Source organism: Arvicola amphibius, chromosome 9, assembly GCF_903992535.2.
Source record: "Arvicola amphibius chromosome 9, mArvAmp1.2, whole genome shotgun sequence".
Lineage (NCBI taxonomy): Eukaryota > Metazoa > Chordata > Mammalia > Rodentia > Cricetidae > Arvicola > Arvicola amphibius.
The window spans coordinates 61,473,466-61,501,197 of record NC_052055.2 but is presented as its reverse complement, the minus strand read 5'-3'; the positions used below and the strand labels follow the sequence as shown (position 1 = coordinate 61,501,197).

Below are 27,732 nucleotides of genomic sequence, written 5' to 3'. Positions count from 1 at the left end.
TTTGGTTTTGACTTTGTTTCAAAGCCTCCTGCAAGCTCCTCACCTGCTTCTATTCATGCCGCAAGACTGAAGGAGGGAGCCGCCACAGAGTTTTAGATGCTCTAGAACTCACAAAATGAGGCTTGGCATATATCTTTATTAAGGTCACATTAAAAGGAAACATTTCATACAAAACACCAGGGAAAAACCACTTTAAAAATTCTAAATAGTTAATTAAAACTACGTTTGAAGGTAGATAGTCACATAGCCTCTACCACAGATAAGCCAGCTTCAGGATGTTTGTAGAGAGACAGGTAGGCCATAGGCTACAGGTGCAGCACCAATAAGGTACTTGAGTCGAGGAGCCTGGCGGGCCTGGCTGACATAGTAGAGAAGGGGGGCCCCTGGGCCTGCTCCTAGCCAGCCCTGAAGCAAAGCCTCCGTATAACGGTCAATGTCCCGGTCAGTCACATCCCAGAGGTTACCTAGAAACAAGGGGCTGGGAAGAAAGAATGAAGAAATACAAAGTAAGGGCTCTGTAACAGAAATACTGGAAAATAAAACATTATTGGTGGTAGATGTGTAAAGAGGCTTGAAGCACTGAGGTGCTCCCTTGGCTTATAGTTCTAGGGGGGCCCAAGATAGGAGGAACATGGGGATGGGGATGGGGATGGGAATGGGGGCATGAGTTGTAGTGCCCGAAGGCAGACCTCACCAGCCAGCCATGATGTACTTGAGCACGATTCCAGCTCCCTCCAGACTGCCATGCACAGCGAGGGCTGCACTGCTACAGCCAAACAGCAGGGCCACTGCCCGGCAGCTCAGCCGCAGGATAGCCTGCCCATCAAGGAACCGGGCGCCAGCTCCGTGCCCTGCATAGCTAAGGCAGAGGAAGTGAAACAAGCATTTGAGTCATCATTCCCAGGCCCTAACATCAACCCCCAGTGATCCCCTCCTCCAGAATGCCTGCCTCCCTACTCTCCTGACCCAAACACTCACATGTATAAGTCGTGCTCTGTCAGGGCAGCCTGAACCTGCTCCAGGCTCGGGACTTCCCCAATCACTCCTTTCCAGCCAGTTTCACTGCAAAGAAAAGCTGGAAGTTAGCATATAACAGACACCATGTAGCAATGAGGGAAAGTTAGCATATAGCAGACAGAATGAGACGAAGCAGCTGACTGTGGAGCAAGAGCACACGTATTGCCCTGCGCGGTGTCTCTAGCCTTTCCCACCCTACTGTATGCCAGTGTCTCCAGACCTGCTAAAACTGGCTCGAAATCGCTCCTCTGTGCTTGTCAGGTTACTGTGAGGGTTTAGGACATAGAAGGTATTCCGTGGGTCCACACCTTGGCTCAGCACCGATGATGCCCCAGCCTGAGGGGCAAGCACTGTCAATTAGAGTCTTGGCCTGTCCAGCCCAATTCCATAACTGACCCACTGTTTGGCCACTCCTATCTCCCCAGGGCTCCAGCCCTCTTTCTTTAGGCTTTACCCAATTTCCAATCTCAGTATCCCACCTCTTTAGTGATAGAGTAGCTGAGTAGGAAGTGGAAGGAGGGCAGCCGGGTGACGGGCAGTGCCCGGAGGCTGGGCATGCTTTCCCATGGTAGTTTTTGCAGGTCCTAGGGAAAAAGCAGCCCAAGGTTACCACCCGCAGGCACATAAAGGCACGTGTCTGAAGGAGTCTGGAGACGAGCTCGTGCCCCGGCTCTTTACCTTGTCTAGCACCAACACGAGATGCTGACTGGGAGGGGTCACCTGGCTCTGCACCCGTTCTATTGCCTCACTCAGGAGCACTCGGGCACGCTCTGGCTGGGCTGGGCATAGCCCATATGCCAAGGCCTGAACATCCCGGCTGTTGAGGATTCTGGCACCACTAAGAATGACCTATAGGAGAACAAGGGTTAGTGGGTATGGGTGTTACAACTCTGGTAGAAAAGACCATCGTCTCGGTTTCCCTTTCCATTGCCTGAACTCACTTTTAGGAGAGTGCAGTCAGGGTATCTCCAGCCACACTCCTGCAGCAGCTCCTTTAAGCGGGAGGCCTCCTGCGCAGAGCCAGGGTCTGCACTGGATGGCAGCAGCAGCCCCCGCCAGCAGCCCAGCACATGCTCTTCCAGCGAGGTAATGAGTTCCTAGGGCAGGGGCCGAGCTTTCAGTTAGACAGAAAACGTATTTTGGAAATTAGAGGTTTCTATCAGCCTTAGAAAGTCTATAGACTTTATAATTATAATTATACTTATAATTATAGTTATAATTATAACATTATAATGTCTTTCATTTTCTGAGACACTCAAAAAAATTAAAGACATAGCTAGGTGGTAGTGGTGCATGCCTTTAATCCCAGGACTCAGGAGGCAGAGGCAGGAAGATCTCTGTGAGTTTGAGGCCAGTTTGATCTAGAGTGAGTTCCAAGAAGCCAAGGCTACACAGAGAAACCCTGCCTGGGAGAAAAACGCCTACCCTCTGTGCCAGGCCTCAGCCTCCCCCACCCCGGGAGCACACACCTCCATTCTTTGATCTAGTGCCAGTCTCCCTGTCCACCATGCCCGCTTCTCTGTACAGCTGCTGTTTTCTTTCTGGTCCTTCTGGATGGCATCAAACTCTTTCAGAACGGAGCTTAGTGGTAACTATGGGAGATGAAGAATTTGTAAGATTTGCTTACCTAGTGACTATCACTTTTTTATCCTTCAGGCACTGAGGCCTATGTCTGGCAAATTCTAGTCCTTGTCATAAGAACCCCACCTTGTTTTGGGCAGTGGGAATCTTCACAGTAACTGGGGGGTTGTCCTTTTCCAGTCGGGTCAGCAGGAGAGTGTTACTCAAGGTTCCAGGCTGGAGGGTGGCCAGAGCCAACACACAGACGGTCACCCCTAACATAAACAGAAGACACACAGCATCAGCACACTTTCCGGAGGCATCTGCAGACCTGCTTCTATAGAGTCCCTCAAGACAACTCCATGAAGTCTGCCCTGGTCAGTGGAGTTCTCCTAGGAACAGGCAGCTGGTACTTGTTTGTGTTTCTCATCGCAGCTACCAAAGGCTGCACTGGTGCAAGTGTTCCTATCATCGGCTAGTAGGAATGACAGAAGGCTCCAGACATCCCAACACACACCTGAAGAAAATCTGTGAATTTCAGAGTATGTCTGGCTTGAGAAAACATGTTAATGCATGAGTCATGGGGCACGACACACAGTGTGGTAGCACACGCCCAAAAATCTCAGCACCCAGATGGCTGAGGAAGGAGGATGTTGATGCCTGTGTTACACAGTAAGATTCTGTCTCAAAGGGAAAGAATAAAAAGATAAGATAAAAGGAGCACAAATCTAGGTAAACTAACCATTTCCTAAAGCTCATCTACCCAGTTCAACTAGATGTGTAAGAGACCCAGCCAGAAGCAGACACCATACCAGTGGGGATCTCAGCCAGGCGTTCCTGGAAACTGTCCTTCTCTGCCTGGGGGAAGTAGCCAGATCCCAAAGTCCTGAAGGAAAAGAGGCGCTGGATGCGGGCCAAGGGGACATCTCCAGATCTCTCTTTCAGGTTCAGCTCTTGTAGACGCTCTGCTAATTCTGGTGATCCTTGCTGCTTCTGGGCTTTGCTGCAGGCAACACAAACAGGAATGAGTCCATCTCCAAACAAGTCAGGACCCTTACCTGGCAGTTTGCCCGTATGCCCGACCACACTCACCTGAGCTGTCGGTGCAGATGGGTGAGCAGCTGGTGGCGACAGGTGATGGACACAGATTCAGCAACAAGAAACGCAGTGGCATAGGGATCCCGGTGGCCCAGGCACAAAGCCAGGAGTCGGCAGAGGTGGGAGTAGAGGCCACTGGGAGGGCAGTGACTGACACCACGGAAGGCGATGCTCAGTGAGTCAGTGATGGAGTCCAGGGTAGAAAGATCTAGAAAAGTCAAGATCATGGCCGAATATAAACCCCCATTTCTTTCTTTTTTTTTTTTTTTTGGTTTTTCGAGACAGGGTTTCTCTGTAGAAACCCCCATTTCTTAATTAATGGAACCTTCTAAGGAGTCCCACAGAGAAGAGCAGCGACTACTTGTGAAGGAGACATGCTAAGAGGACAGATATGATCCTAACAGGCGTCGCTTCATCCTATCCTCCCTAAAGTCCCATTTTACAACGAAGGAAACAGAAGCTCAGAGAGATTAAATCCCTTGCACAAAATGCAGAGTTCAACCAGGCTCAGAGCACTGCTGGACCCAGGAAGCCAGAACGATAGACTGGAAGATGTAGAACTGCTGAGCCTGTAAGTCCAGAACTTTAGAGACCGAGGTTCAGTATCCCCAAGTTATAGGCCAGCTGGAACCAAATGATATCTTGTCTCAAAAACAAGAGGAAAAGAAAAAGCCTGGCATGATAGTATGGTGGTATATGATTATACTTTTGTACTCCTAGCATTTGGCAGGTAGAGACAAGGGGATCATGCAAAAGTCATCCTTGGCTATACAGAAAAATAGACTATATGAAACTTTATCTCAAAAAATAAAATAAAATTCAAAAAAAAAAAAAAAAAAAAAAAAAGACAGGCTAGGAAGACGGTCCAGTTGTTAAGCATCTCCTGTGCAAGCAGGAGGAGCTGCATTCGGATGCTCAGCAGCCATCTACGGGCCAGCCAGGCACAGTGGCACCACCTGCAACCCCAGTGCTGTGGACGCAGAGGCAAGTGGACCCCTGGGATCTGCAGCCAGCTGAACTAATCAGTGAGCTCCAGATTCAAAAACTAAGAGGAGGGCTGGAGAGATGGCTCAGAGGTTAAGAGCACTGGCTGTTCTTCCAAAGGTCCTGAGTCCAAGTCCCAGCAACCACATGGTGGCTCACAGCCATCAGTAATGAGACCTGGTGCCCTCTTCTGGTGTGCAGGCAGACATGCAGGCAGAACACTGTATACATAATAAAAAAAAAAATCTTAAAACAAAACTAAAAAACCCACTAAGATGGAAAAAGCAACTAAGGAAGACACCAGATGTCAACCCTCTGCCCTCCACACAAAAATACACACAGGTATGAACACACAGTGACACAGTATGCCAACACATACATGAACACATGGAGTATACCCATGTGTATGAAACACCAACAAACTCTCTCTCTCATTCACACAAAGCTAAATACGATGGTGCATACCTGTAATCCTAGAAGCCAGCCTCGGCTACACAGACAATGTCAGAAAAGTTTTTAGAAAGTTTGTCCTCCCCAAAAGGACCTACCAAGAGACCTGTGGGCTCAGCCCTCCCCAGGTAACCCTACCGCAGTGATCAATATACTCACCAATGGGTACAGAAACTGAGTGCGGTGGGAGCCAAGTACTAGGGTCACTCCCGGCCTCCTTGTCAGGGTATAGGGCAGGCAGCTCTGCCTTGCAGGACTCCCGTCTCAACACCTCACACTCTCCTATGGGCAGGCCAGGGCCTGCAGCTGCCGTCTTCACACCTAGGGAGACAACATGACTTTTCATTTTTTGTTTTGCTTTGGTTTTGAGACAGGGTTTTCTCTGTAACTTGGTGCCTATCCTGGGACTCTCTCCTGTACATCAGGCTGGCCTTGAACTCACAGAGATCCACCTGCCTCTGCTTCCCAAGTGCTGGGATTAAAGGTTGAGAATACAAGTTTTCATAATGCTCCCTCCTACTCCCCTAGCCCGTTCTCTTCCTCTTCTATAATACATTCCGCAGAGCTAGCAAAGGGCTTTTCTATTATTTCTTTGGTTTTGGTCCCAGGGACACCTAACACACACTACAGAACACAAGTTCTCTGCTGCTCCTCCTTGCAGACCCTACCTGAGGCCGAGTCTTCCCCATCGGAACCCCTGAGCGTTTCAAAGCTCATTCCAGGGTGGCTGTCCGTCAGCTCCTCTTCAGGGATAGTTCTCATGACCTCGGGTCCCAGGCTTAGCCCGGACACAGAGCGCTGTTTACTGGGACTCTCTTCTTCACAATGTTTTGAAGCCACCTTCTTGGCCGACGACCCCTCCCACTGAGACTGATGTGTCCAGGGGCACTACCTGCAGCAAACTACTGCATCTGTCTTCAAGCTTGAGCCCCTTCCTAGTTTGGCCCCGACCCCCGGCCAGCAGTGCCTCTTCTCTTAGGTTCCTCTACAAGTGTGCTTCAGCTGAGACAAGGTCTTCAGGTCACTGTCATCACTGAAGTTTCACCTTTGACAGAGGGAATGGAAGAAATTAAGGGGCCAACACGCTCAACCAATACTTTCCAACAGCAGGGGCACTATGGAGGCACTGACAGGTCTCTCTGACTTCAGAACTGACCTCCCCCACTGTACTTGCCATCTCTCAACCCTGTGGCAACTCAGTTTGGAAGGAGAAGGGGAAGGAACAGAAGATAGGGAAGAAGGGTGACAAGGCAAAGGACCACAGAGCTGATGCAAGTGTGTGGTGCTGCAGACGTGGCTATGGGGAGCCCTCTACAAGGGGCCATGCTCTGCAGGCACCCATCTTCATGCCGCTCACCTACCCACAATCCCAACTTACCTTGAGGCGAGTCTGGTTGACCCCTCCTATGTACCTTGGGGGCCAAGGGAACCTCAGGCTTTGCTTTTTGTAGTGTAGACTTCTTCAAATATGGTAAAAGGGACATGAGGGCCAAGCCTGCCTAGCCCGGCCAGGGGGTCTTAGGGGTACAAGGTAGCCCATCCTCTTCCAGACCTTTCTGAGAGATATTAGAGACGGGAGGGAGAGCAGAGGCTGCCTGCCGGCGGCCCTCTTCCAGAGTACTTTTGTCTCCGAACCTTAGAAGGTTTTAAGACTGTGGAAACTTTGTACCAATGGTGGCTGCCAGCCCCAGGTGCTTGCAAAAAGTTGGGAAGTACAGCAGCTGAAGCTAGCCAGCTTTGCAAGAGCCTGAATCAAGAGCAGGTTGGCTTGCCAGAACTCCAAGTATTGTATCCGTGTTGCCACAAACTTCAGCCCCGTAGCCAGGACCTTTCCCAAGCTCTTTTCAGGTGTCTGGTTCAGGCATTCCAGTGCCAGGCGTGTGTACACTTGAGCCATGAGCTCATCAAAGAGGCTCGGACAGGAGAGGGGGGGTGTCCTGTGTTTTCAGCGAAGCTTGAAGATTTTGTGTGAAGCGCTTGGTGGTTGCAGGGCAACCTTTCAGCACAGCTCGCAGCAGATCCAGGCCCGGGGCTTTCTGACCCATGGCCAGCTTTGCTCCTGCAGTGACCAACACCCAGCGCAGACAGACTGCCGACGAGGACAGGGCTGGAGCACAGCAAGCAGTCACAGGTGGGTGAGTGGGACAGGAGCCAGGGTCAGGTGGGGGCTTGGTTTTCAGGACTGGGGAGGAGTTTGCAGAGGGTTGGGTAGGGCCAGGTTCCTTGAGCACAGTGGCCACCAGCTCCAGGGCAGGGCCTCTTAGGAAGGGTTCCTCCTCTGGGAGCTGCGGGCAACAGGAAACTTGGGCCTGCTGCTTCCCTTTCTGCATATGGACCTTTTTCACACAATCTGGGTGCTGGGTCACCCCACCAAACTCTGGGGAGAGAGATCAAAAATCACAAAACTAGAGAGGCCTCAAGAACTCTACCATAGGGTTCAATCCACTTCACCATTTATGTGCAAATTATCCAGAACGTCTATGCAACACACAAAAAATAGGGAAATTCTTTTACAGAAAAAACAAAAACAAAAACCCGAGTATTTTCATTCAACAAGGGCTCAGTAGTCAACTCTGCACCCTATCCTGTAGCCCAAAGCTCTGTTCTCAGCTGGGTTCGGGAGGTGCACATGAGATAGCAGAGGTAAAATATTTGACAAGCTGGGCATCATCTCCAGACCCCAAACTGTAGCAGGATGTACTGGCATGCACCTTTAGTCTTAGGACTGGGAAGACAGAGGCAGAGATACCTCCTCCTGTACCTCCTTGAGTTTAAAGCCAGACTGATTTGCCTGATGTAAAAAGTGAATTCAAGACAATCAGGACTACACAGTAAGACCCTCTTCAAAACAAACAAACAGCTAAACAAATAAATACAATGAGCCAAAGGCTTTCGGCAGCACTGAAAACCAGCCAGGAAAAGTTGGGCCTCTGTAGAGTCTGTCTGGAGGAAGGACATTAATGTTCTGCCTAAAGTCATGTCATTTAGTACCAGACACCTGTCTGGTGTGGGACCATGGTCTGTATTCTGTCAATTATATTTTATTTATTTATTTATTTATTTATTTATTTATTTATTTATTTTTGGTTTTTCGAGACAGGGTTTTTCTGCAGCTTTAGAGCCTGTCCTGGAGCTAGCTCTTGTGTTAATTATATTTTACATAAACGCTGAGTGGCCAGTAGCCAGGCAGGGAGTATAGACAGGAAGTAGAGGTGGGTCAATGAGAACAGGTGAATTCTGGAAATGAGGAAGCTCTCTCGACCGCAGAAGAAGCAAGCAAGATGTGACTGCCCTGCTGAATAAGGCACTGAGCCACATGGCTAACATAGATAAGAATAATGGGCTGTATAAGTTATAAGAGTTAATAAGAAGCCTGAGCTAATGGGCTATCAGTTTATCACTAATGGAGACCTCTGTGTGAGTACTTTGGGACTTAACAACTGTGGGAACCGGGCAGAACAGAAACCCCAACAACACCTGTCTGATTCAGAATGACCCAGACTTTTCCACAGAAGGACATGCTGCAATATGGATGCCCCTCCAAAGCTGGGAGGAACCTGGCAGCTTACCTGTGGAAGACTCCAGCAGGAACAGAACCTGCTGCAAGTCTGACTGACAGAGGTCAATGTCACCTCGGGCCAGCTCCAGCTCACCTTTCAGTACAAGGAACAGGGCACACCTGTGAGAAGAGAACAGTTAGCAGGTGGCTGTTTTCCTAGAGACTCTTCTCGCTCTTCCCCAGGCCCAGCCCTCGTCATCTTTGAGTCCTCAAGTTGACTTACGGCCTCTCTGGGACAAACCACCCAGCAGGTCACTTCCCAAATGCTTTCCACACCAAGCTCCACGGGCAGAGCAGCTTGGGGAAAGGCAGTATGTGAGTTGTCCCGGACAGACTTATCAGGCATTTCCTGTGCAGCCATGGAATGCCTGCCTTCTCCCACCACTCTCTCTAGATGGAACACAGAACACTTCTGTAATATTTGGGGAATCCACACTCAAAAGCACATGGCAGGAGCTAGAATCCTCACTTACTGGTGAGGTATCTGCAGCTTGGTTGTGAGTTTCAGGGCCTCTAAGCAAAAGGCCTTGGCTTCATTCACATTCCCCAGATGGCCCAGGCGGCTGATGAGCTTCTCTGAGCAGCTCAGCACCTCTGTAAGAACTTGCACTTTTGCACTAGATTTTCTCCTGTAGGGAACGAGAGAGAGACAGGCCATGGTCAGATACTCTGGAGACCAGCACCCAGCCCGCCATATCTAGTATGTCCAATCCCTGAGGGTCCTGCTGGCTCTTTACTCACCGTAGTCTAGGAAGGATGACTGCGCAGCTGCTTTCTGAAGTGAGAGCACATCTCCACCCATAAGCAGGATGACAATGCTTCGGAGGAGCTTATGGGCATCTAAGAGTGCTGTCTCGGGGGTCTGCCAGCCTGGGGAGGCCAAGGGGGAAGAAAGATGACTGCAGCAGCAGCAGGCCTAACACCTTCAACTGAGACAGCAAACACAAGAGGGCGGTGGTGGGAGCCACAGGCAGGAGGGCCAGGCCTGGTCTATAATCTAGTTTCAGGAACAGCCAGAGGAGGAAAAAAAAAGCTAACAAACACAAGGTACTTTTTTCCTTCTTCACCTTAGGCAGACAGAGCTAATCAATCACAGAAATCCTTCCCACTAAGATCCCTTGTGTGTGTGTGGCGGGGGGAATCTTAGAATTCCTTTTAGCTTAATATTCCAAGAAGGGTACTGGTTAAGTGACTTAGATGTAGCAGGTGACACGAAACCCATTTGCTACACAGGTATAGGTAGGTTCTAGAGAGGCTGTTTCACATGCTCGGAAGTAGGGGCAGATGGCTGCCAAAGAGCAGACAGCACACAAACCACGACCCATCATCCAAGAAAAGCCTCCTTTCACCTTGATCCCAGAGCTGCTCACGCAGAACACTTGAGAGAGAAGGTTCGAAGAGAGGCTAAGGTAGGAAGCCAATGTTTGCAGGGCCTGGACACGCAGCAAGTACCAAGCCTTGGAAGACTTCTGGAGGGCAGGATTCCCAAGGACAGAAAGCAGTAGAGAAACACCTTCAGTGACCTGGAGAGACAAGTTAGGTAAGCGTTACACACAGCCAGGTGGTGGCACAGCTTCAGTCGCAGCACTTGGGAGGCAGAGGCAGAGGCAGGCAGATCTGTGAGTTCAAGACCAGCCTGGTCTAGAGCACTAATTCCAGGGCAGACAGGGCAACACAGAGGAAAACCTGTCTCTAAAACAACAATAAAACTAAACAACACCCCCCCACCCAAAAAAAAAGGAAAGAAAAAAAAAACCCTAGGAAAACTACAGCTTGATCAGAACAAGAGATCAGGATACAGCTGACCTGGAGCAAGACTGCGATGTTGTGAAACCCACCAAACTGTCTAGACCAGAGTGCCCATGTTTCAGGCCAAGCTGACTTGAAATTCTAGTTCCCCAACCTCAGGCATTTGAGTGTTGGGACTGCAGGGATGATTACCATACCAGGCTGTCTTCCCCAGTTCCTAAACCCCTTTATGTTTCCTGAGGTCTAGAGCCTTTGGGAATTAGGAAAAGAATTGGGATGCAGCTCAGTGGCAGAGCACTCAGGTAGCATGAAGGAGGTCCTGTCAGTCCTAGCACCACAAATTAAAAGAACACACAAAGGGGGCTGGCTCATGGATGAAGACTCTGCCGTGCAAACATCAAACTTAAAGACCAAAGTTCACATTGCCAGAACAGCAGCCCATCAGTAATTCTCACACTTGAAAGGCAGAGCAGGGCTGGAGAGATGGCTCTGCAATTAAGAGACTGACTGCTCTTCCAGAAGACCCATTCAATTCCCAGCACCCCCATGGCAGCTCACCGCTGTCTGCAACTCCAAGATCTGAGGCCCTCACACAGACATACATGTAGGCAAAACACCAATGCAAACAAAAATTAGATAAAAATTATAAAAGAAAGAAAGAAAGAAAGAAAGAAAGAAAGAAAGAAAGAAAGAAAGAAAGAAAGGCAAAGGCAGTGATTCCTAGAACAAGCCAGCTCAACACAGTAGTTACAGGCAAGCTTTGGGTTCGACTGAGTTCTTGTCTGTAATAACGTGGGCAGTAGGAATCACCTTCTGGTCAGCCCAGCAGAACTGACTGCGCAGCAGAGCACAGGTCAGGGACAGCAGCTGATAGGTGTCGGTAGTCTGGTCCAGACGCTTCAGGCCTGACTCCGCTTCCTCCAGGTACAACTAAAGGATCAGACAGGTGATGCCAGCCCAATGTAGTTAGACTCTTCAGATTAAAATGGAATGAAGCATTTGCAAGCAAGGCATTGAATATTGTATTATTTCAAATATTACAATTTACATAAAGCAGCTGGGCTATGGTGGTGCACGCCTTTAATCCCAGTACTCGGGAGGCAGAGCCTAGTCTGTAAGCTAGTTCCAGGACAGGCTACAAAGCTACAGAGAAACAAACACACACACACACAAAATTTACACAAAGCTACTCATTTGATCCTTAGAACACTGTCAATTAACCCCCCCCCCCCCCCCCGAGACACACACACACATACAGATGCCTGAAGAAATCACCCTTAGTCACCTGGAGAAAACAAAGCCAGAGAAGTATCACATAAACTTGAGATGCCCCTGAGGGTCTGCAGTTCAAATCTCTGCCTTCAAGAATAAAAAAGGGCCGGGCGGTGGTGGCGCACGCCTTTAATCCCAGCACTCGGGAGGCAGAGGCAGGCGGATCTCTGTGAGTTCGAGACCAGCCTGGTCTACAAGAGCTAGTTCCAGGACAGGCTCCAAAGCCACAGAGAAACCCTGTCTCAAAAACCCAAAAAAAGAATGAAAAAGGGGCCTAGAGAGATGGCTCAGCAGATAAGAGCGCTGGCTGCTCTTCCAGCGCTTCTGAGTTCAATTCCCAGCAACCACATGGTGGCTCACAGCCATCTGTAATGAGATTTGGAGCCCTCTTGCAGCCTGCAGGTGTGCATGCAGAACATACACAAAATATATAAACAAAATGAAAAAAATAATTTTTAGAAAAAAGTTGTGTTATAAGTCAGGATACTATCTTTCAGGTTATGAGAAGCCATGGGAGTCTTTTTAGGAAGGAAAGAAATTACCAGACCCGTGCCAACTGGCAAAAACCAGAAGATGAAAAGGTAGGCGGTGGTGGCGCACGCCTTTAATCCCAGCACTCGGGAGGCAGAGGCAGGCGGATCTCTGAGTTCGAGGCCAGCCTGGTCTACAAGAGCTAGTTCCAGGACAGCTAGGGCTGTTACAGTGAAACCCTGTCTCTGTAACAAAAACCAAAAAAAAAAAAAAAAAAAAAAAAACACACAAACAAACAAAAAAACCCCACAAAAAACCCAGAAGATATCAAAAAGACATCAAAAAAGAAAAAGTGGGTTTCGGTGTAGTGGCAAAGCACTTATCTAGTGTGCCTGAGGCCCTGAGTTCAGCCACCAGCACTGCCAAGAAAAAAAAAGAGTTTAGGTGATGGTGGCAGCATGTGCCTTTGATCCCAGTAGAGGCAAGTCTGGTCTCCAGAGTTCCAGGACAGCCAAACCTACACAGGGAAACCTTGTCTGGTGGTGGTGGTGGTGGTGGGGAACAGGACAAGAACAGTGGGTATGGTGGGTGGAGAAACTGAAAGACAATCAGAAGTATGACAGTTACATCAACTAAGTCAAGAGAGAAACGGGTCAGATCTGCAGACCCATGAATGACAGTTCTTATAATAGACAGAAAAGAAGCCTCCAATTCCCACGTTCTAATTACAGCCAAATGTGAGGTCGAAAGCTGCCTTTTTACTACCCCATTTTCTCAAGGAAAGATGACCCTTAAAGCCACTTGCCCCATTAAGCCTCAGACTCAACAAGCCAGCACTCACCTGGGCATAGCTGGGACAGCCAAGGCTCAAGAGTTGCTGGGTGAGCTGGCAGGAAACGCTGACTGCTTTTGCGTGGTCCTGTAGTCTCTTAGACACAGTCTGAAGAAGCAGGAGGGTCTCCAGGGCCTGTAGGGGCTGGTCATCCCAGAGCAACATGTTAACCTGCTCCTACCCTCTCAGGGTGTTCATACATACTCAGAGTCTACCAATGCTCAGGAGAGCCATAAACCACCCTGCCCCCTAATTCCCTGTTTTGGGACAGGGGCTCATGTGATCCAGACTGGCCTCAAACTTGGCTATGTTATTCAAAAAGATTCAGAAAGACGAGGCTCCTGTAAGTGTTCATTCACATGGTAGAGCCAAGACTCAAGCCTAGGTCTAAGCTAGCTTTTCGACCTTCTTGTGCTGGAAAGATGGCTGAAGCGTTCACAATAACAAAAAATGTGATTTTTAAAACCATATTTTATTTTTGGTGGTAACTGGGGGTTTAACCCAGACCCTGAACATACTCAGTAAGTGCTCTACCACTGAGCACTTCCTGCCCGCCTCCTCTCAGTTTTGGAAGCAGAGTCATTGCAATTTTACAGCTAGAATAAAGCTTCATTCTTGCCCGAGTTTCCCAGGAAGCTGGGACTGAAAGCGTGTGCCACCACACTCTCTGGCTTTCCTTTCATGGCTCTGAATACGGGGTGAATCCAAGGAAGAGCATCAGTCTGTGAAACCCCTTAATGTTGCACATAAAAACAAAGTTGGCAGGCTGTCAAATAGCTCAGCAGATAAAGGCTCCTGCCACCAAGCTTCAGTGCCTAAGTTAGATGTCAGGACCCACATGGAAGGAGAGAACCAAAGCCCAAGTTGTCCTGACTGCCACACTCACATCTACATACATTCAATAAACAATTGTTTTCAAAGTGTGTAAAATCGGGCCTCATGGCTACGCAGGCCTATAACCCCGAGGCAGAAGCAGGGGGATTACAAATTTAACCCTGGACTAAGCTCCACAATGATAGCTTAAAAAAATTATTTTTATCTTATATGTATTGGTGTTTTGCCTACATGTATGCCTGTTCAAGGATACCAGATCCCTTGGAACTGGAGTTAGACAGTTATGAACTACCATGTGGGTTCTGAGAATTGAACCATCTCGCTAATCTCCACAATGAGATTTTGTCTCAAACAAAAGAAAAATGGGGCTGGAGAGATGGCTCAGTGGTAAAAGCACTGGCTGCTCTTCCAGAGGCCTGGGATTTGATTGATAGCACCTACATGGCTGCTCACAGCCATTTGTAATTCCAGTTCTGGGGAATAAAACACACTTATGACCTCAGCAGGCACTGGGCATTCACAAAAAACACATACATAGATGCAGGCAAAACAGATGCAATTAAAAAAAAAAAAAAAAAGAGGGAGGAAGGGGCTGGAGAGATGGCTCAGAAGTCAAGAGCATTGCCTGCTCTTCCAAAGGTCGTGAGTTCAATTCCCAGCAACTACATGGTGGCTGACAACCATCTGTAATGAGGTCTGGTGCCCTCTTCTGGCCTTCAGGCATACACACAGACAGAATATTGTATACATAATAAATAAATATTTTTTTTTTAAAAAAGAGGGAGGAAGCAGGACCTAATGGCACAGTTACTTGGGAAACTGAGGCAGGACAGGAAGCCTGCCTAAACTACAGAGATAATTCAAAGACAGCATAGACAACTTAAGAAGACCCCTCTCTCTAAGATTTAAAAACAAAAAAAACCTATTATATGTACACGAGTTTCTGCTTGCACATATACTCACCATGTGCCTACAGTGTCCACAGGCCATGAAGAGAGCCCGGATCACCCGGATCTGGAGCTACAGGTGCTGTGACTCACCACAGTGGGAACTGAGCCCTGGCCCTCGGGAAGAGCAGCCTGTGTTCAATTCCCAGAAACCACATGGTGCTCACAACCATCTATGGGGGATCTGATGCCCTCTTCTGGCATAAAGGTGTACACGTAGATAGAGCACTCATAAAATAAATATCTTAAAGAATAAATTAAGAAAAGGAAGCCAAGCATGGTGGCTCATATGCCTGTGATCCAAGCACTTGGAAGGTGAAGGCAAGAGGACTACTGCTTTGCCTCCATGTATATCTGTGTTTGATGATAGACTTGTCTACATACTGAGGCTAATGACAGCCTGGAGTATATTATAAGCCTTATCTCAAAAATATCAAAAAAGGCCGGGCGGTGGTGGCGCACGCCTTTAATCCCAGCACTCGGGAGGCAGAGGCAGGCGGATCTCTGAGTTCGAGGCCAGCCTGGTCTACAAGAGCTAGTTCCAGGACAGGCTCTAGAAGCTACAGGGAAACCCTGTCTCGAAAAACCAAAAAAAAAAAAAAAAAAAAAAAAAATCAAAAAAGCTGGGTGGCAGTGGTGGCGCATACCTTTAGTCCCAGCACCTGGGAGGCAGCGACAGGCGGACCTTAGCTGTTTTTTTTTGTTTTTGTTTTTTTGTTTTGTTTTGAGACAGGGTTTCCCTGTAGTTTCTAGAGCCTGTCCTGGAACTAGCTCTTGTAGACCAGGCTGGCCTCGAACTCAGAGATCCGCCTGCCTCTGCCTCCCGAGTGCTGGAATTAAAGGCGTGCGCCACCACTGCCCGGCTTTGGACCTTAGCTCTTAAGGCTGCCGTGTGAACTTCTCACTCCCACAAAGCACCTCCCATGCATTACTGTGCTGAATGCTGACAATGACGAGGAAAATTCATTGCTTCCCTCCTTCGTGTGGCGCCGGAGATTCTAGCCAGGACTTTGCATGCTGCACTAAGTTATGGACTTTGCCCTCAGGTTTTTTGTCTTTGGTTTTTTGGTTTTTCTGAGACAGGGTTTCTCTGTGAAACAGTCCTGCTGTCCTGGATCTTCCTCAGTAGACCAGGCTGGCCTTGAACTCACAGAGATCCGCCCGCCTCAGCCTCCCAAGTGCCTGCATTAGAAGTGTGTGGCACCACACCTACCAGAGCCCATTCTTCTAATATTTAGGTTGTGTGGCTTCTCAGCAGGTGCACAGGTCGAAAGTGAGGAAGCTCAGTTTCTGGTTTAACCCTGTTTGACTGACTCCACCAGTTTTCCCATTACCTTTGCCACCAACTGATAGAGGGCCACAAGGATTTGAAGGGAAGCCAAGGTCTGCTGGAGACACCGCACAGCTGGGGCTGGCTCCTTTGTCAGTACTTCCTTCCACAGGGTCAAGGCTTGGTCTAGGCATCTGGACTGAGCTGTAAATCAGAAGTGACCACTTTTTCCACTTGGTCATCTGGAAAGAGCTTGGCTTTCTCTATAACATGTCCTGGCCTTTGTGCCAGCCCCTCCTCACTCTCCCACATCCCCGGCACAAGCCCAGCCTCTTTCACAGAGGTCTGTTGTCTACACTGTTTACTGCCCTCACCTGCGTCAGCAGCCAGGTTGAAGGCGATGTTACTATACAGGAAACGATCTTCCTGGAGTTTATCTTCATAGTTCAGGTCATTGACTTCAAACTCCTCCATTGTAGTAGGGACCTGGGCCCTCCGATCCCGCTCGATACCCTGGTTGGGAAAGCAGACAGACAGAAGCAAAAACCAGGACTGGTACCAGCTCAGAGGGAGCAGCCCAGGACAAAAACTATTGGTTCATGCCCAGTAGCATGAGCTCAGTTTTACTTACTTCCTGCATTTTGGTCTCCAAGGTACAGATATAGAGCCATAACAAGGCCTGTGCTTTATCGTCCAGAAGGCAATCTTGTTCCTGCACCTCAGGCCTCACAGACTCCAAAAGCTGCAGGGCTTCCTGGATAGCATCCAAGGCAGAGCTGTAGAGAGAGACGCACTTGAGCGGGGTCCACTACAGACGGCTCCAATGACCACAAAATGAAGGGCACTTTCAGGAACAGAGCAGGAGACTGACCCCATAACAGTAATATTAGGGCAAGTAGCAAAAGAGGCCTAGTTTATCCCTTCTCACCAGTCGGTCTGCTGGGCAAAGTTGTGGTAGCATAGCACCTGAGCCAGTTCCACCAGGTGGGTAGCTCGTGCCCAGGCTCCAGCTGCCGTCTCTTCAGGGCTGAGCTCCAGCAGATCACAGATGACATTGAAGCGCTCCTGTCCAGTGTCAACACGCACTGCCTTGTAGGCCCGCAGCTCCTCCCTCAGCAACGAGACCTGTGTCTCTGGGTCCCAGCAACTTAAGCTGTCTCGCAAAGTCCTGATGGGCAGATCAGCACCTGGGTAAAGACCCTGACGACAGTCTCCACACCCTTGCTAGGGAGCCTCAGCCTTTAGCTAGCATTCACTGTCTTCTAGCTGTGCCTTTAAAACTCTTAATCAGGTTACGTGTCCTCTAACGTAGGAGGCTGCTTGGGGGATCCCATCCAAACCCACCTAGACTGTTCACCCAGCATGCCATGCCCTGTCCTATCTCCTTTCTCAAGACACTTCCCATTCCCAAGCTTGTTCTCAACCCAGTGCCTTCCTCATCTGTCTCTACTCCAAGGCATTTAATGATGGATTCCTCTACATCTTCAGATCTTACACTTCTCCACAAAAGACTTCCCTAAATAACCCACCTAAAGGTCATCCCTCTTTTAACAGGTCACGGTTTGTCTTCATGAAATACACGTACAATGTACTTGGTTATATTTCTCCAAGTAGAGCATAAACCCAACAACAAGAACATTGCTTCTTGCCACTATGCCCCCTATACTAGTGGCTGGCATTGCATTAAGCACTCAATGTGTAACTGATGGATGAATGAGTCATTGCCTTTCTCAAAAGTAAGGATCTAGGGGCTGGAGAGATGGCTCAGCAGTTAAGAGCATTGCCTGCTCTTTCAAAGGTCCTGAGTTCAATTCCCGGCAACCACATGGTGGCTCATAACCATCTGTAATGAAGTCTGGTGCCCTCTTCTGGCCTGTAGGCATATATTGTATACACAATAAATAAATATTAAAAAAAAAAGATTGAGGACATTGGACATGGTGGCACACACCTTTAATCCCAGCATTAGGAAGGCAGAGGCAGAAAGATCTTTGTGAGGTCAAAGCTAGCCTGGCCTACATAGCAAGTTCCAGGTCTATACAGAGAGACCTTGTCTAAAAAAACAAAATAAACAAAAAACCCAAGAGATCTGCCCAATCCATGGACAGCTACTGCAGTCCTCCTGTGCAACTCACTTCAGCTGCAGCTCCTTGTCTCCTGCCCTGGCTGCATCCATTTTGACCCGAACCCAGAAAGTGACTGGCTCCACCATGTGTTCAAAGCTGTAAGGTTGCAGAGCTGCCAGCCATAAGGTCACCATCTCGCAGCCCTGGGCCTGTTTACCCAGCTTCTTCAGACTCTCCACATGCAGCCGGAAGCACCTATGCAGCTGAGCAGACATAGGTTAGAGCTGCGGCATGGAGCCGCTCAGAGTAACACATAGCACGGCAGAACACACATTGACCACATGGAAGAGGGACAGCAGGGGTCCTGCTCTTTAAACGCCCTAACAAATGAGCATCTTGGTCCTCTCTGCTTCAGGTCACTCTGCTTCAGGACCCTCATGGTCACTACCAATAACATTAAGGACCTGATCCCCCTCCTGTGACCCTTTCCTCAGCCCATGGCCCTGTCTGGTCCTGACAGAAATGCAGGAACTCTTACACCTTCCTTCTTCCTACTCTACTGGTTAAGCCCAGGTTAAGCCTTGATTTCCTGCACTATCCACTTATTTCCAGCCCACCCTTCCTGCCCAGGCTACCACAGTAGCCCCCCTACCAAGGCTTATGCCCCGGACTGTTCGCCACAGCGATGGCAAAGCAATTCAAACGCCACCTTGATGTCATGGCTCCACTAACATCCTCCAGTCACTCATCCCTCACCTGTACCACCCATATCACCTGCCAATCCAGCCAACCCATCCTTTCAACTCATTCTTGCTTAAGATATTGTCTTTTACTCTGGCTGTGCAAAGGAGCACCCTGGGGGTGGGGAAAACTTTAAATATATAGATGCCTGAGCTCTAGGGCAAGAACCTGATGAACCTGGAGGCAAGCGTTAGAATAGAATGGCTCTGACGTTCACTCAGGTGATTCTGATGTGAAGCTAGGATTGGAACAAACTGAGAAGGAAGCCAAAAGTAAAATAGCCATTTTAAAGAAAAAGATTGCCAAGTGTGGTAGCACACACCTTTAGTCCCAGCACTTGTAAAGTGGAGGAAGATGGGTCTCTTGTAAGTTTGAGACCCACCTAGTCTACACAGCAAATTCCAGGCCAGATGGAGCTACACAATGAGACCCAGAATCCAAAAAAAAAAGGGGGGGGGAAGGAAGGCAGGTGGCAGGCAGGCAAAGGGTGTCAGGAAAAACCCCGTAGGCACTGGTGCCCACGCCACTGTACTCACGGCCACCAACACAACCCCCTCCTCCTACCTTCTCAGGAGGCACCTCAGGGCAAGCACCGAACTTTGCCAAGCCCAGGTGCTGACAGACTGGCTCCAAGATGGCACAGGCCTCATCATAGAGCTTGTGACTGAAGAAGCTGTAGGCCAAGTTGCTGCTGTAAGAGGCTGCAAGGAGAAGAGACAACCGACCGTCACAGCGACCCTTTCCCTGTCAGCACGAGACGCTCAGCCTGGGGCCAGCCATCAGCTTCTGGATGGGCTCCACAGGAGCCGCTGACCCCTCCACACTGACCCATGTTGCTCCCTTCTCCTCCCCCAGGACACTAAAGCCATACCACCTTCCTTTGCATTCCCCGGACAAATTAGACCCTCTCCAGCCTTCACGATTTGGCACTGGTTGTCTGCTGTTCCAGAGATTTTTCTCCTAGACATCACAGGCTAACATCTTCCAAGTCTCTGTTCAAGTCGCATGCCCATGAGGCAGACCCTAAACAACTAACTCAAAATGATACTTGTACTCCTTACCCTTTCTGAACTTTTTTTTCAATTTTTTTTTTACTTTATTTTATTTATTTATTTATTTATTTATGGTTTTTCAAGGCAGGGTTTCTCTGTAGCTTTTGGAGCCTGCCCTGGAACTAGCTCTTGTAGACCAGGCTGGCCTTGAACTCACAGAGATCTGCCTGCCTCTGCCTCCCAAGTGCTGGAATTAAAGGTGTGCGCCACCACCGCCCGGCTCCAGCCAGTGCTCTTAACCACTGAGCCATCTCTCCAGCCCCATGGGCTTCCCTTTCTAATCCTATTCTATTCTACTCCTTGTCTCAAATTTATCACTTCTTTTAAACCTGTATTTATTTTGTGTGTATGTGCTTGTATGCCACAGTGCATGTGTGAAGTGCAACCTGAAGGAACTGGTTCACTTTCTATCATGTGGATTCCAGGGATCACACTCAGGTGATCAGTCTTGGTAGCAAATGCCTTTACTAGCTGAGATATCTCCCCTGCCCTCACTTGATTTTTGAGACAGGGTCTCACTGTAGCCCAGGCTGACATTGAATTCATGGCAATCCTCCTCTTTCCCTCACTAGAGCTAGGATCAAAGGTGAGTCACCGTGCCCAACTCTTACTGCTTAAAAAAGGATTTTAGATTCTGATTTGATTATATATGAATGATTTGCTTCCTTGCATGGGCACCATGTGTATGCCAGGTACCCATGGAGGTCAGAAGAATGAGTCAGATCCCTTGGATGGTTGTTAGCTTGTTAGCTGCTATATATCACTGCTGGGATTTGAACCCGGGTCCTCTGGAAGAGCAGTCAGTGTCCTTAACTGTTAAGCCATCTCTTCATTCCCCGCCACACACACTTTTTAACATAAACGAGAATGTGGTTCCTGGGGACAAGGATATATCTAATATTGCTTGGCAGTTTATTGAATGGATAAATCTCAATAAGTTTTATGGAATTGGAGGAGAGGGGGCAGTTCTAAGACTAAACTCAGGTCACTGCACATGCTAGGGAAATACTCTACCCCTGGTCTACATCCTCAACCTAACGCAGTTTCTCAAAACTGACAGCTGTAGCCAGGTTTGGTGGTTTGTCTTTAATCTTAGCATTCAGGAAGCAGAGGCAGATGGATCTCTGTTAAGTCTGAGGCCAACCTGGTCTACATAGTGAAACTGTCTCAAATAAATATAGCAATTGCCTGTGCAAAGGAGAATTTGGGTAATGGAGAATTGAAGAGGGCTAAACCCAGGGCCGTATACATATCAAATAATTCTACCACTGAGCTACACACCCCGTCCATTTTCCTCTTCTTCTGAGAGGTCTTGCTATACATGCCGGTTGACCTCCACTTCCAACTCACTCTATAGCCCAGAAAGTCTTCAAACTTGTGATCCTCCTGCTTCAGCTTCCCCACTGCTTGAACCACATGGATGAGCCACCAAACCAGACTTCTATGTAACCTTTGAACAATTTTAATTTTGAAGCACATGGATATTCTACCTGGTATTGATTGATTGATTGATTGGGTCTCACTAAGTAGCCCTGACTGACTTGGGACTTGCTATATAGACCAGGCTAGTCATTATTTGATTTTTGATTTTGTTCTGTTTTTCTAAGAAAAAAAAAAACAAAAAAACAAAAAACAGGTCTGGCCAGGCAGTGGTGGCACATGCCTTTAATCCTAGCACTCAGGAGGCAGAGGCAGGCGGATCTCTGTGTGTTTGAGGCAAGCCTGGTCTACAAGAGCTAGTTCCAGGACACAAAGAAACTCTGTCTGGGGGGGTGGAAAGGGACAACAACAACAACAACAAACCAACAAAAAAACAGGCTTTTAGAGCTGGAGAGATGGCTCAGCGGTTAAGAGCACTGACTGCTCCAGAGTTCCCAAGTTCAATTCCCAGCAACCACATGGCTCACAACCATCCATAATGAGATCTGGAGCCCTTTTCTGTCCTGCAGGCACACATGTAGGCAGAACACTGTATACTAAATAAACAAATATAAATAAATAAATAAAAACAGGCTTTTATTATGAATACCTAGATGACCTAGATCTCTCCATGTAGACCAGGCTGGCTTTGAACTCACAGTGCTGAGATTAAAGACATGTGCTATACCAGCATTATCTGGTTTTTAAGCGTTTTAAGTTATAGGGCTTGAGAGATGGCTCAGTGTTTTAAGAGCACCTGCTATTCTTGCAAAGGGCCCAAGTCTGATTTCCAGAATCCACATGGAATCTCCCAACTGACTGTAACTCTGTTCCATAGGATCTGAATCTTCTTCTGACCTCTGTGGGCACCAGGCACACATAAATGCACGCAGGTACTCGCACACACGTAAAATAAATCTTTAGCCGGGCGGTGGTGGCGCACGCCTTTAATCCCAGCACTTGGGAGGCAGAGGCAGGCGGATCTCTGTGAGTTCGAGACCAGCCTGGTCTACAAGAGCTAGTTCCAGGACAGGCTCCAAAGCCACAGAGAAACCCTGTCTCGAAAAACCAAAAAAATAAAAATTAAAAAAAAAAATAAATAAATCTTTAAAAGAAAAGGTTAGCCAGTGGTGTACACTTTTAATCCCAGCACCCAGGAGGCAGAGGCAGGCAAGATTTCTGTGAATTCAAGACCAGCCTGGTCTACATAGTAAGTTTTAGAACAGCCAGAGCTATGTGGTCAGACATGTTTCCCCAAAAAGAAACTATAACTCGTGACCTTGGCACGTGAGGGGTTGAGGCAGGAGCACTGCTGTGAGTTTCAGCCCAATTTAATTCCATAATGTGGCTGGCTTAAAACACTAACAAACATAAAGGCTATAATGTTGCATATCAGGTACAAACATTTTTATAAAACAAATACCAAATCAAACTACAAAATATAAGAAGAAAAAAAATCAGAACCCTCTATCATAAGCCCCATCAAGTCTCTCCTGGCATTAACTGGAGTGACTGATCCTTATACACAGTTCTCCTTAAACCTAGGGCACTTGGTGGTCAGAAATACACAGCAGGTACTACTTGCCAGCCTGTCATGTGACAGCCCTCCCCCAGAACTGTGCGTCTGAGACATGAGGCACTAACCAGTCGTCCCCAGGTAGTCTGTCAGCTCTCTGCCTGACAGATCCGCTAAGGCCTCCAGCATCCAGGTAACAGTAGACCTGCAACTGTCCACTAGCTGGGCCAGCTCAGCTGCCTGCGGACAAGAAGGATGGACGGTGACAAAAGTCATGCAAGGTCCACGGGGACTTCCACCTTGCCCCGCGCCTGAAACAGGAGAAACCCCAAAGCTCAGACCCTAAGACTAAACATGTTTCTTGATTCCCAGATGGTACCTGACAGCTTTGGGCAAAGTCGTACACCATCCCGGTGAAAAGGTGAAGACCCTGGAAGTGCATCTGAAGCAAAGACTGCTGCTGCTTGGAGGAAACTCCACAGACCTGAGGGGAGGGGCGCTCCATGTGAATGCTGCCTGGAGCCCTTGACTCCTGGCACAGACCAGAGAGGAGGAAAGACACTGGGGACATCACAACCCTCTCAGCACACAACAGGATGCTTACCAGAGAGGAGGAAAGACACTGGGGACATCACAACCCTCTCAGCACACAACAGGATGCTTACCAGAGAGGAGGAAAGACACTGGGGACATCACAACCCTCTCAGCACACAACAGGATGCTTACCAGAGAGGAGGAAAGACACTGGGGACATCACAACCCTCTCAGCACACAACAGGATGCTTACCAGGCACACTCAGAGGGCAGCTTGCCAAGGACCCAGAGCATTCCCACCCTACCTGTAGGTCCTTAACTCACATCTCGAAGCTGCCGGACAAGGGAGCAGTATCCTCCAAGAAAAGCAAAGAGGTTCAATATGGCATCGAGTCCATAGCGCCCCTTGATGCCTCTCTCCAGGCTTGAAAGGAAGAACTGGCAGCTGTCATACAAGGCCCGAAGCGGGGGCAATGGTGCCTCCAGACTGTTGTTCAGAATAGCCGATGCCTTCATCAGAAGCTGGGCCACTGTCCCTGGTCTTTTTTCTGCAGCTTCCAGCAGCTCAAGCCCCACCTGGCAAACCTGGAGGCTGGGCGCTACACTGCTGTTCTCTAGGTGGTCACGAGCCTTCTCCACTGCGCTAGTAGCCTTGTGGTGGTGGTGGCTCCAGCAGAGGCGACGACAGTGCTCTAAGGTGAGTTCCAGGAGGCAGAGGGCCCTCTGGGGAGAAAGAGGACCAGGAGCGCGCCCACCCTCACCTACCAAGACGCTGATCACATGCCTAGAGAGCAAGTCATACAGGAAGTCAGCCTCCGCTTCATCTAGGCCACGTCCACTAGCATCAAACAGCTGGTAGGCAGCTACTACGCGACAGGCCGTTGGAGAAGCAAAGTGAGGGACCTCACAAGGGACGCTGTCATCCTCCAAGAGTACTAAAAAACTCAAGGCCTTCAGCCGGGTTGAGAAGGCCGCTTGCCGCTCTGACAGTGCTTCTGCTCCCTTCCAAAGCAGAGAGTAACTGCCGCGGGCCACGGCCTCATAGTCCTGAGGCGCAGCCTCTCGAGAGCTCTGCACCAAACAGGCATGGAGAGGCTGGGCAAGGCAGAGCACAGTGTCTGGGCTGCCCTGAGCCAAACCATTCCGAAGTAAGATGAAAAGAATCCGTTCCAGATAGAGAGGAGGGCGCTGTGGAGTGGACGACAAATAGCCATCACAGGCCAGCTCTGCCAGCCTCAGCAGACTCTGCAGGTGCCGGGGGCAAAGGATCTTGGCAGTCAGCTGCTGGTTGCAAGCCCTCAGGATGGTGTCACAAACTTGCCTTCTCTCAGCATCATAGCGGCTGCTGGGAAAATCAGTCCGGGATCTGGACAGGAACTCCTAGGAGGAGGGAGGAGACAGAGGAAAGCAATGTAGAAAAAGAAAAAGAACTATAAGTAGGGTCGCACAGACAAGGATCCCTATCTCTCTCTCTGTCTCTCTCCTCTCTGTCTCTCTCTCTCTCTCTCTGTCTGTCTGTCTCTCTCTCTTTCTCTCTCTCTCTCTCCAAATTAAGGCAAAAACACAAGTTAGGCTTGGTGGTACAGGCCTGTGCTAAGGTAAAGAGGCTGAAAGTTCAAGACCTTCCTGGGCTTGAGTGGGTTCAAGGCCAGCTGGGGCAATTTAGTGAGACACTATCTCAAATAAAAAAGTGAAAACAAGCCAGGCGTAATGGCACACGCCTTTAATCCCAGAACTTGGGAGGCAGAGCAGGAGGATCTCTCAGAGTTCCAGGACAGCCAGGGTTATGTAGAAACCCTGTCTCTAAACGTAAAAAAACAAAATAAAAACAGAAACAGTTCAGTGGTGAGGTCCTTCCCTGCTTGCATGGGCTCCTGGGTTCAATGCCCAGTATAGAAAATGGAAAAAAAGAAAAAACTCAAAAAGGAAAAAAAGGAGAAAAGAGAAAAGACATGTGGCCTCAAAAAACTAGTTGTGTTTTGAGACAGAAAGCGCCTCACCTTCAAGTCAGACAGCAGCTCCTGGGCCTCCTCCTTGCTGCAAAGCAAAGTCACGAAGTCGACTCCTTTGAAGTTCCTCATGGCAAAAGGCTAAAGAAGAGGAAATGGACTGGAGAATTATTGTAAACTCTGCGGAAATTTGTAATGAAAATAACTGGAGAAAAGGGATTGAAGCATCAAAAGAATCCTATGGGGCGGGGAGCAGGGGGACCATGCCTAGACGCTGGGATCCCGTTCTAAACTGACAAGTTCAACATTTCTTCCTCCAGGCCGCCCCCTGTCCTCCTGTCCCCACCATGCCACCCCTGAAGTCTTCACAGGGTCACTGGGCGCCGACCAAGTGGGGCCCCCGAACTTCCGCAGAGGCAACCCATTTCCCTTCGAGGTCAGAAATGGGAACACCATTCACCTCGGCTTGAACACGCTCTCAGGAGGCCCTTCGAGCCTTACTTCACCCAAAGTCGCCGTTCTTTACGGGTCTATGACTAACCTCCAATCGGAGCCGCCACCAAATATCCGAAAGATAGTCTTTTTCCGCGCCAGCTCCTCCTTTCAAATATCCTAGTGGCCAATCAGCGAGAAGGCGTAACGCCGGCCGGCCGGCCGCGTGGTGCTCTGGGAGTTGTAGTTTACCAGCTGCGCTGTCACGTGAAACCTGGCGGGGCGGGGTTCGGCTCTGTACCGGAAGGCCTCTGGAACACCCAGGTAGTTCCTTTCCTCCCGCCCCTCCAAGTCGGGGATGAGTTTATAACTGTAGCCGGCTGTAGTCGCTTAGCTTCGCTTTCGGGATGGACAACCGCTACCTCCTTCTTGCCTTTATCTCCCAAGCTCAGGCAGGATTTTAAACTTCAAGAGGATTAAAATACTAGGAAACCCTCATGACTTGTGTTACTAGGGAGGAAAAGGGTTTAGTAGCCTTCCGTGTAGAACCAGGCCTCACTGCGTGAGTCCTGGCCAACCTGGACCAAACCAGGCTGGCCTCTCTGCCTCAGAAGTGCTGGTATTAAAGATATGCCCACCTTTATAGCTCAGGCTGAACTCTTGTTTTTGTTTTTTGTCCAGAATTTCTCTGTGTAGCCCTGACTGTCCTAAAACTACCTCTGTAGACCAGGCTGACTTTGAATTTACAGAAATATGTCTGCCTCTGCCTCCTTAGTGCCGGGATTAAAGGTGTATGCTGCCATCACCCGTAATAAAATAAAATAAAATAATTATTATTGTTATATATTATATATATATAAATAAATTATCATCATTATTATTATTATTTTGGTTTTTGGGACAGGTTTTCACTGTAGCTTTGGGTCCTGTCCTGGACTAGCTCTTGTAGACCAGGCTGGCCTTAAACTCACAGAGATCCACCACTGCCCGGCTAATAAAATTAATTTTTTAAAAAAAATAATATGTGTTCTTTTCAACAGGTTCATTACAAGGTGGGCCTGTTAAGGCACACCTATAATCCCAGATACTGGGGAGTCTGAGGCAGAACTATGGAGTGAGTTCAAGGTTATCAGTATGGGCAACTTTATTTCAAAATAAAAAGAAAACCGGAGAGATGGCTCAACAGTTAAGAGCACTTGCTTTTCTTGTAGAGGGTCCAGGTCTGGTTCCCAGCATCCACACGGAGGCTCACAAACAACCTGGACCTGAGTTGTCTTTTGACCCCTTCTGGCACTAGACACATATGGTCCACATATGTACATGCAGACAAATAACGCATTAAAAAGTGGGGAGTGGTGGCACATACCTTTAATCCCAGCACTGGAAGGCAGAGCCTGGAGGATCTCTGTGAGTTCCAGGCCAGCCTGGTGTACAAGAGCTAGTTCTACAACAGGCACCAAAAACTACAGGGAAACCCTGTCTCGAAAATAAAACAAATAAATAAAAAAAATTGTCTCAGGTAATTTATTTATTTATTGTGTATGTATTCATAGGGAGCCATGGGTGTGCATGGAGGACAGAGAAGAGATACCAGCTTGTAGAAGTCTGTTTTCTCTCTCTCAACCATGTGGGTTCTGGGGATGGAACTCAGGTCATCAGGCAAGCCTCTGAGCCATCTTACCAGCCCTAAATCATGGACTTTAATTTTGCATCTGAATCCTAAGTATAAAAAGAGGCAGCACAAGATAGTGGGAAGAATTTTGAACTTGAGACTGGGTAATGGAGCTATAGTCTAGTCCCAGCTTCATTTGTCTGGTCTCTATAAAAAGGGGTACAAATTGGGTATCTGCAATCCCAGCACGGAAAGTAGGTGGGTCTCTGTAGTTTGAGGTCAAGTCCAGGCTAGCCAGAGCTACGTAGAGATATACTGAGTTAGTCCCAGCTCAAAAAAAAAAAAAAAAAAAAAAAAAGAGGACCTGG

The 27,732-nt window shown here is 48.6% G+C and overlaps 1 protein-coding gene across 1 annotated transcript; it reads right to left on the bottom strand.

Moving 5' to 3' along the window:
• Positions 1 to 116: 116 nt before the first annotated feature.
• Espl1 (extra spindle pole bodies like 1, separase) lies at positions 117 to 25,892 on the bottom strand. The gene is given in 42 exon segments (XM_042055674.1): positions 117 to 478; positions 695 to 859; positions 979 to 1,062; positions 1,238 to 1,353; positions 1,497 to 1,601; positions 1,696 to 1,866; positions 1,959 to 2,114; positions 2,487 to 2,609; positions 2,725 to 2,852; positions 3,390 to 3,580; positions 3,670 to 3,883; positions 5,269 to 5,430; positions 5,778 to 5,957; positions 5,960 to 6,108; positions 6,110 to 6,154; positions 6,484 to 6,542; positions 6,544 to 6,600; positions 6,602 to 6,625; positions 6,627 to 6,719; positions 6,721 to 6,774; positions 6,776 to 7,054; positions 7,056 to 7,205; positions 7,207 to 7,259; positions 7,262 to 7,486; positions 8,679 to 8,788; positions 9,142 to 9,294; positions 9,406 to 9,538; positions 10,018 to 10,054; positions 10,057 to 10,191; positions 11,228 to 11,347; positions 13,002 to 13,136; positions 16,108 to 16,247; positions 16,418 to 16,556; positions 16,675 to 16,819; positions 16,972 to 17,211; positions 18,179 to 18,372; positions 19,415 to 19,551; positions 22,966 to 23,077; positions 23,217 to 23,321; positions 23,696 to 24,751; positions 25,372 to 25,461; positions 25,862 to 25,892. Coding segments are annotated over 41 exon segments (6,363 nt in total). The 5' UTR covers positions 25,453 to 25,461; positions 25,862 to 25,892; the 3' UTR covers positions 117 to 270.
• Between the last annotated feature and the right edge of the window lie 1,840 nt (positions 25,893 to 27,732).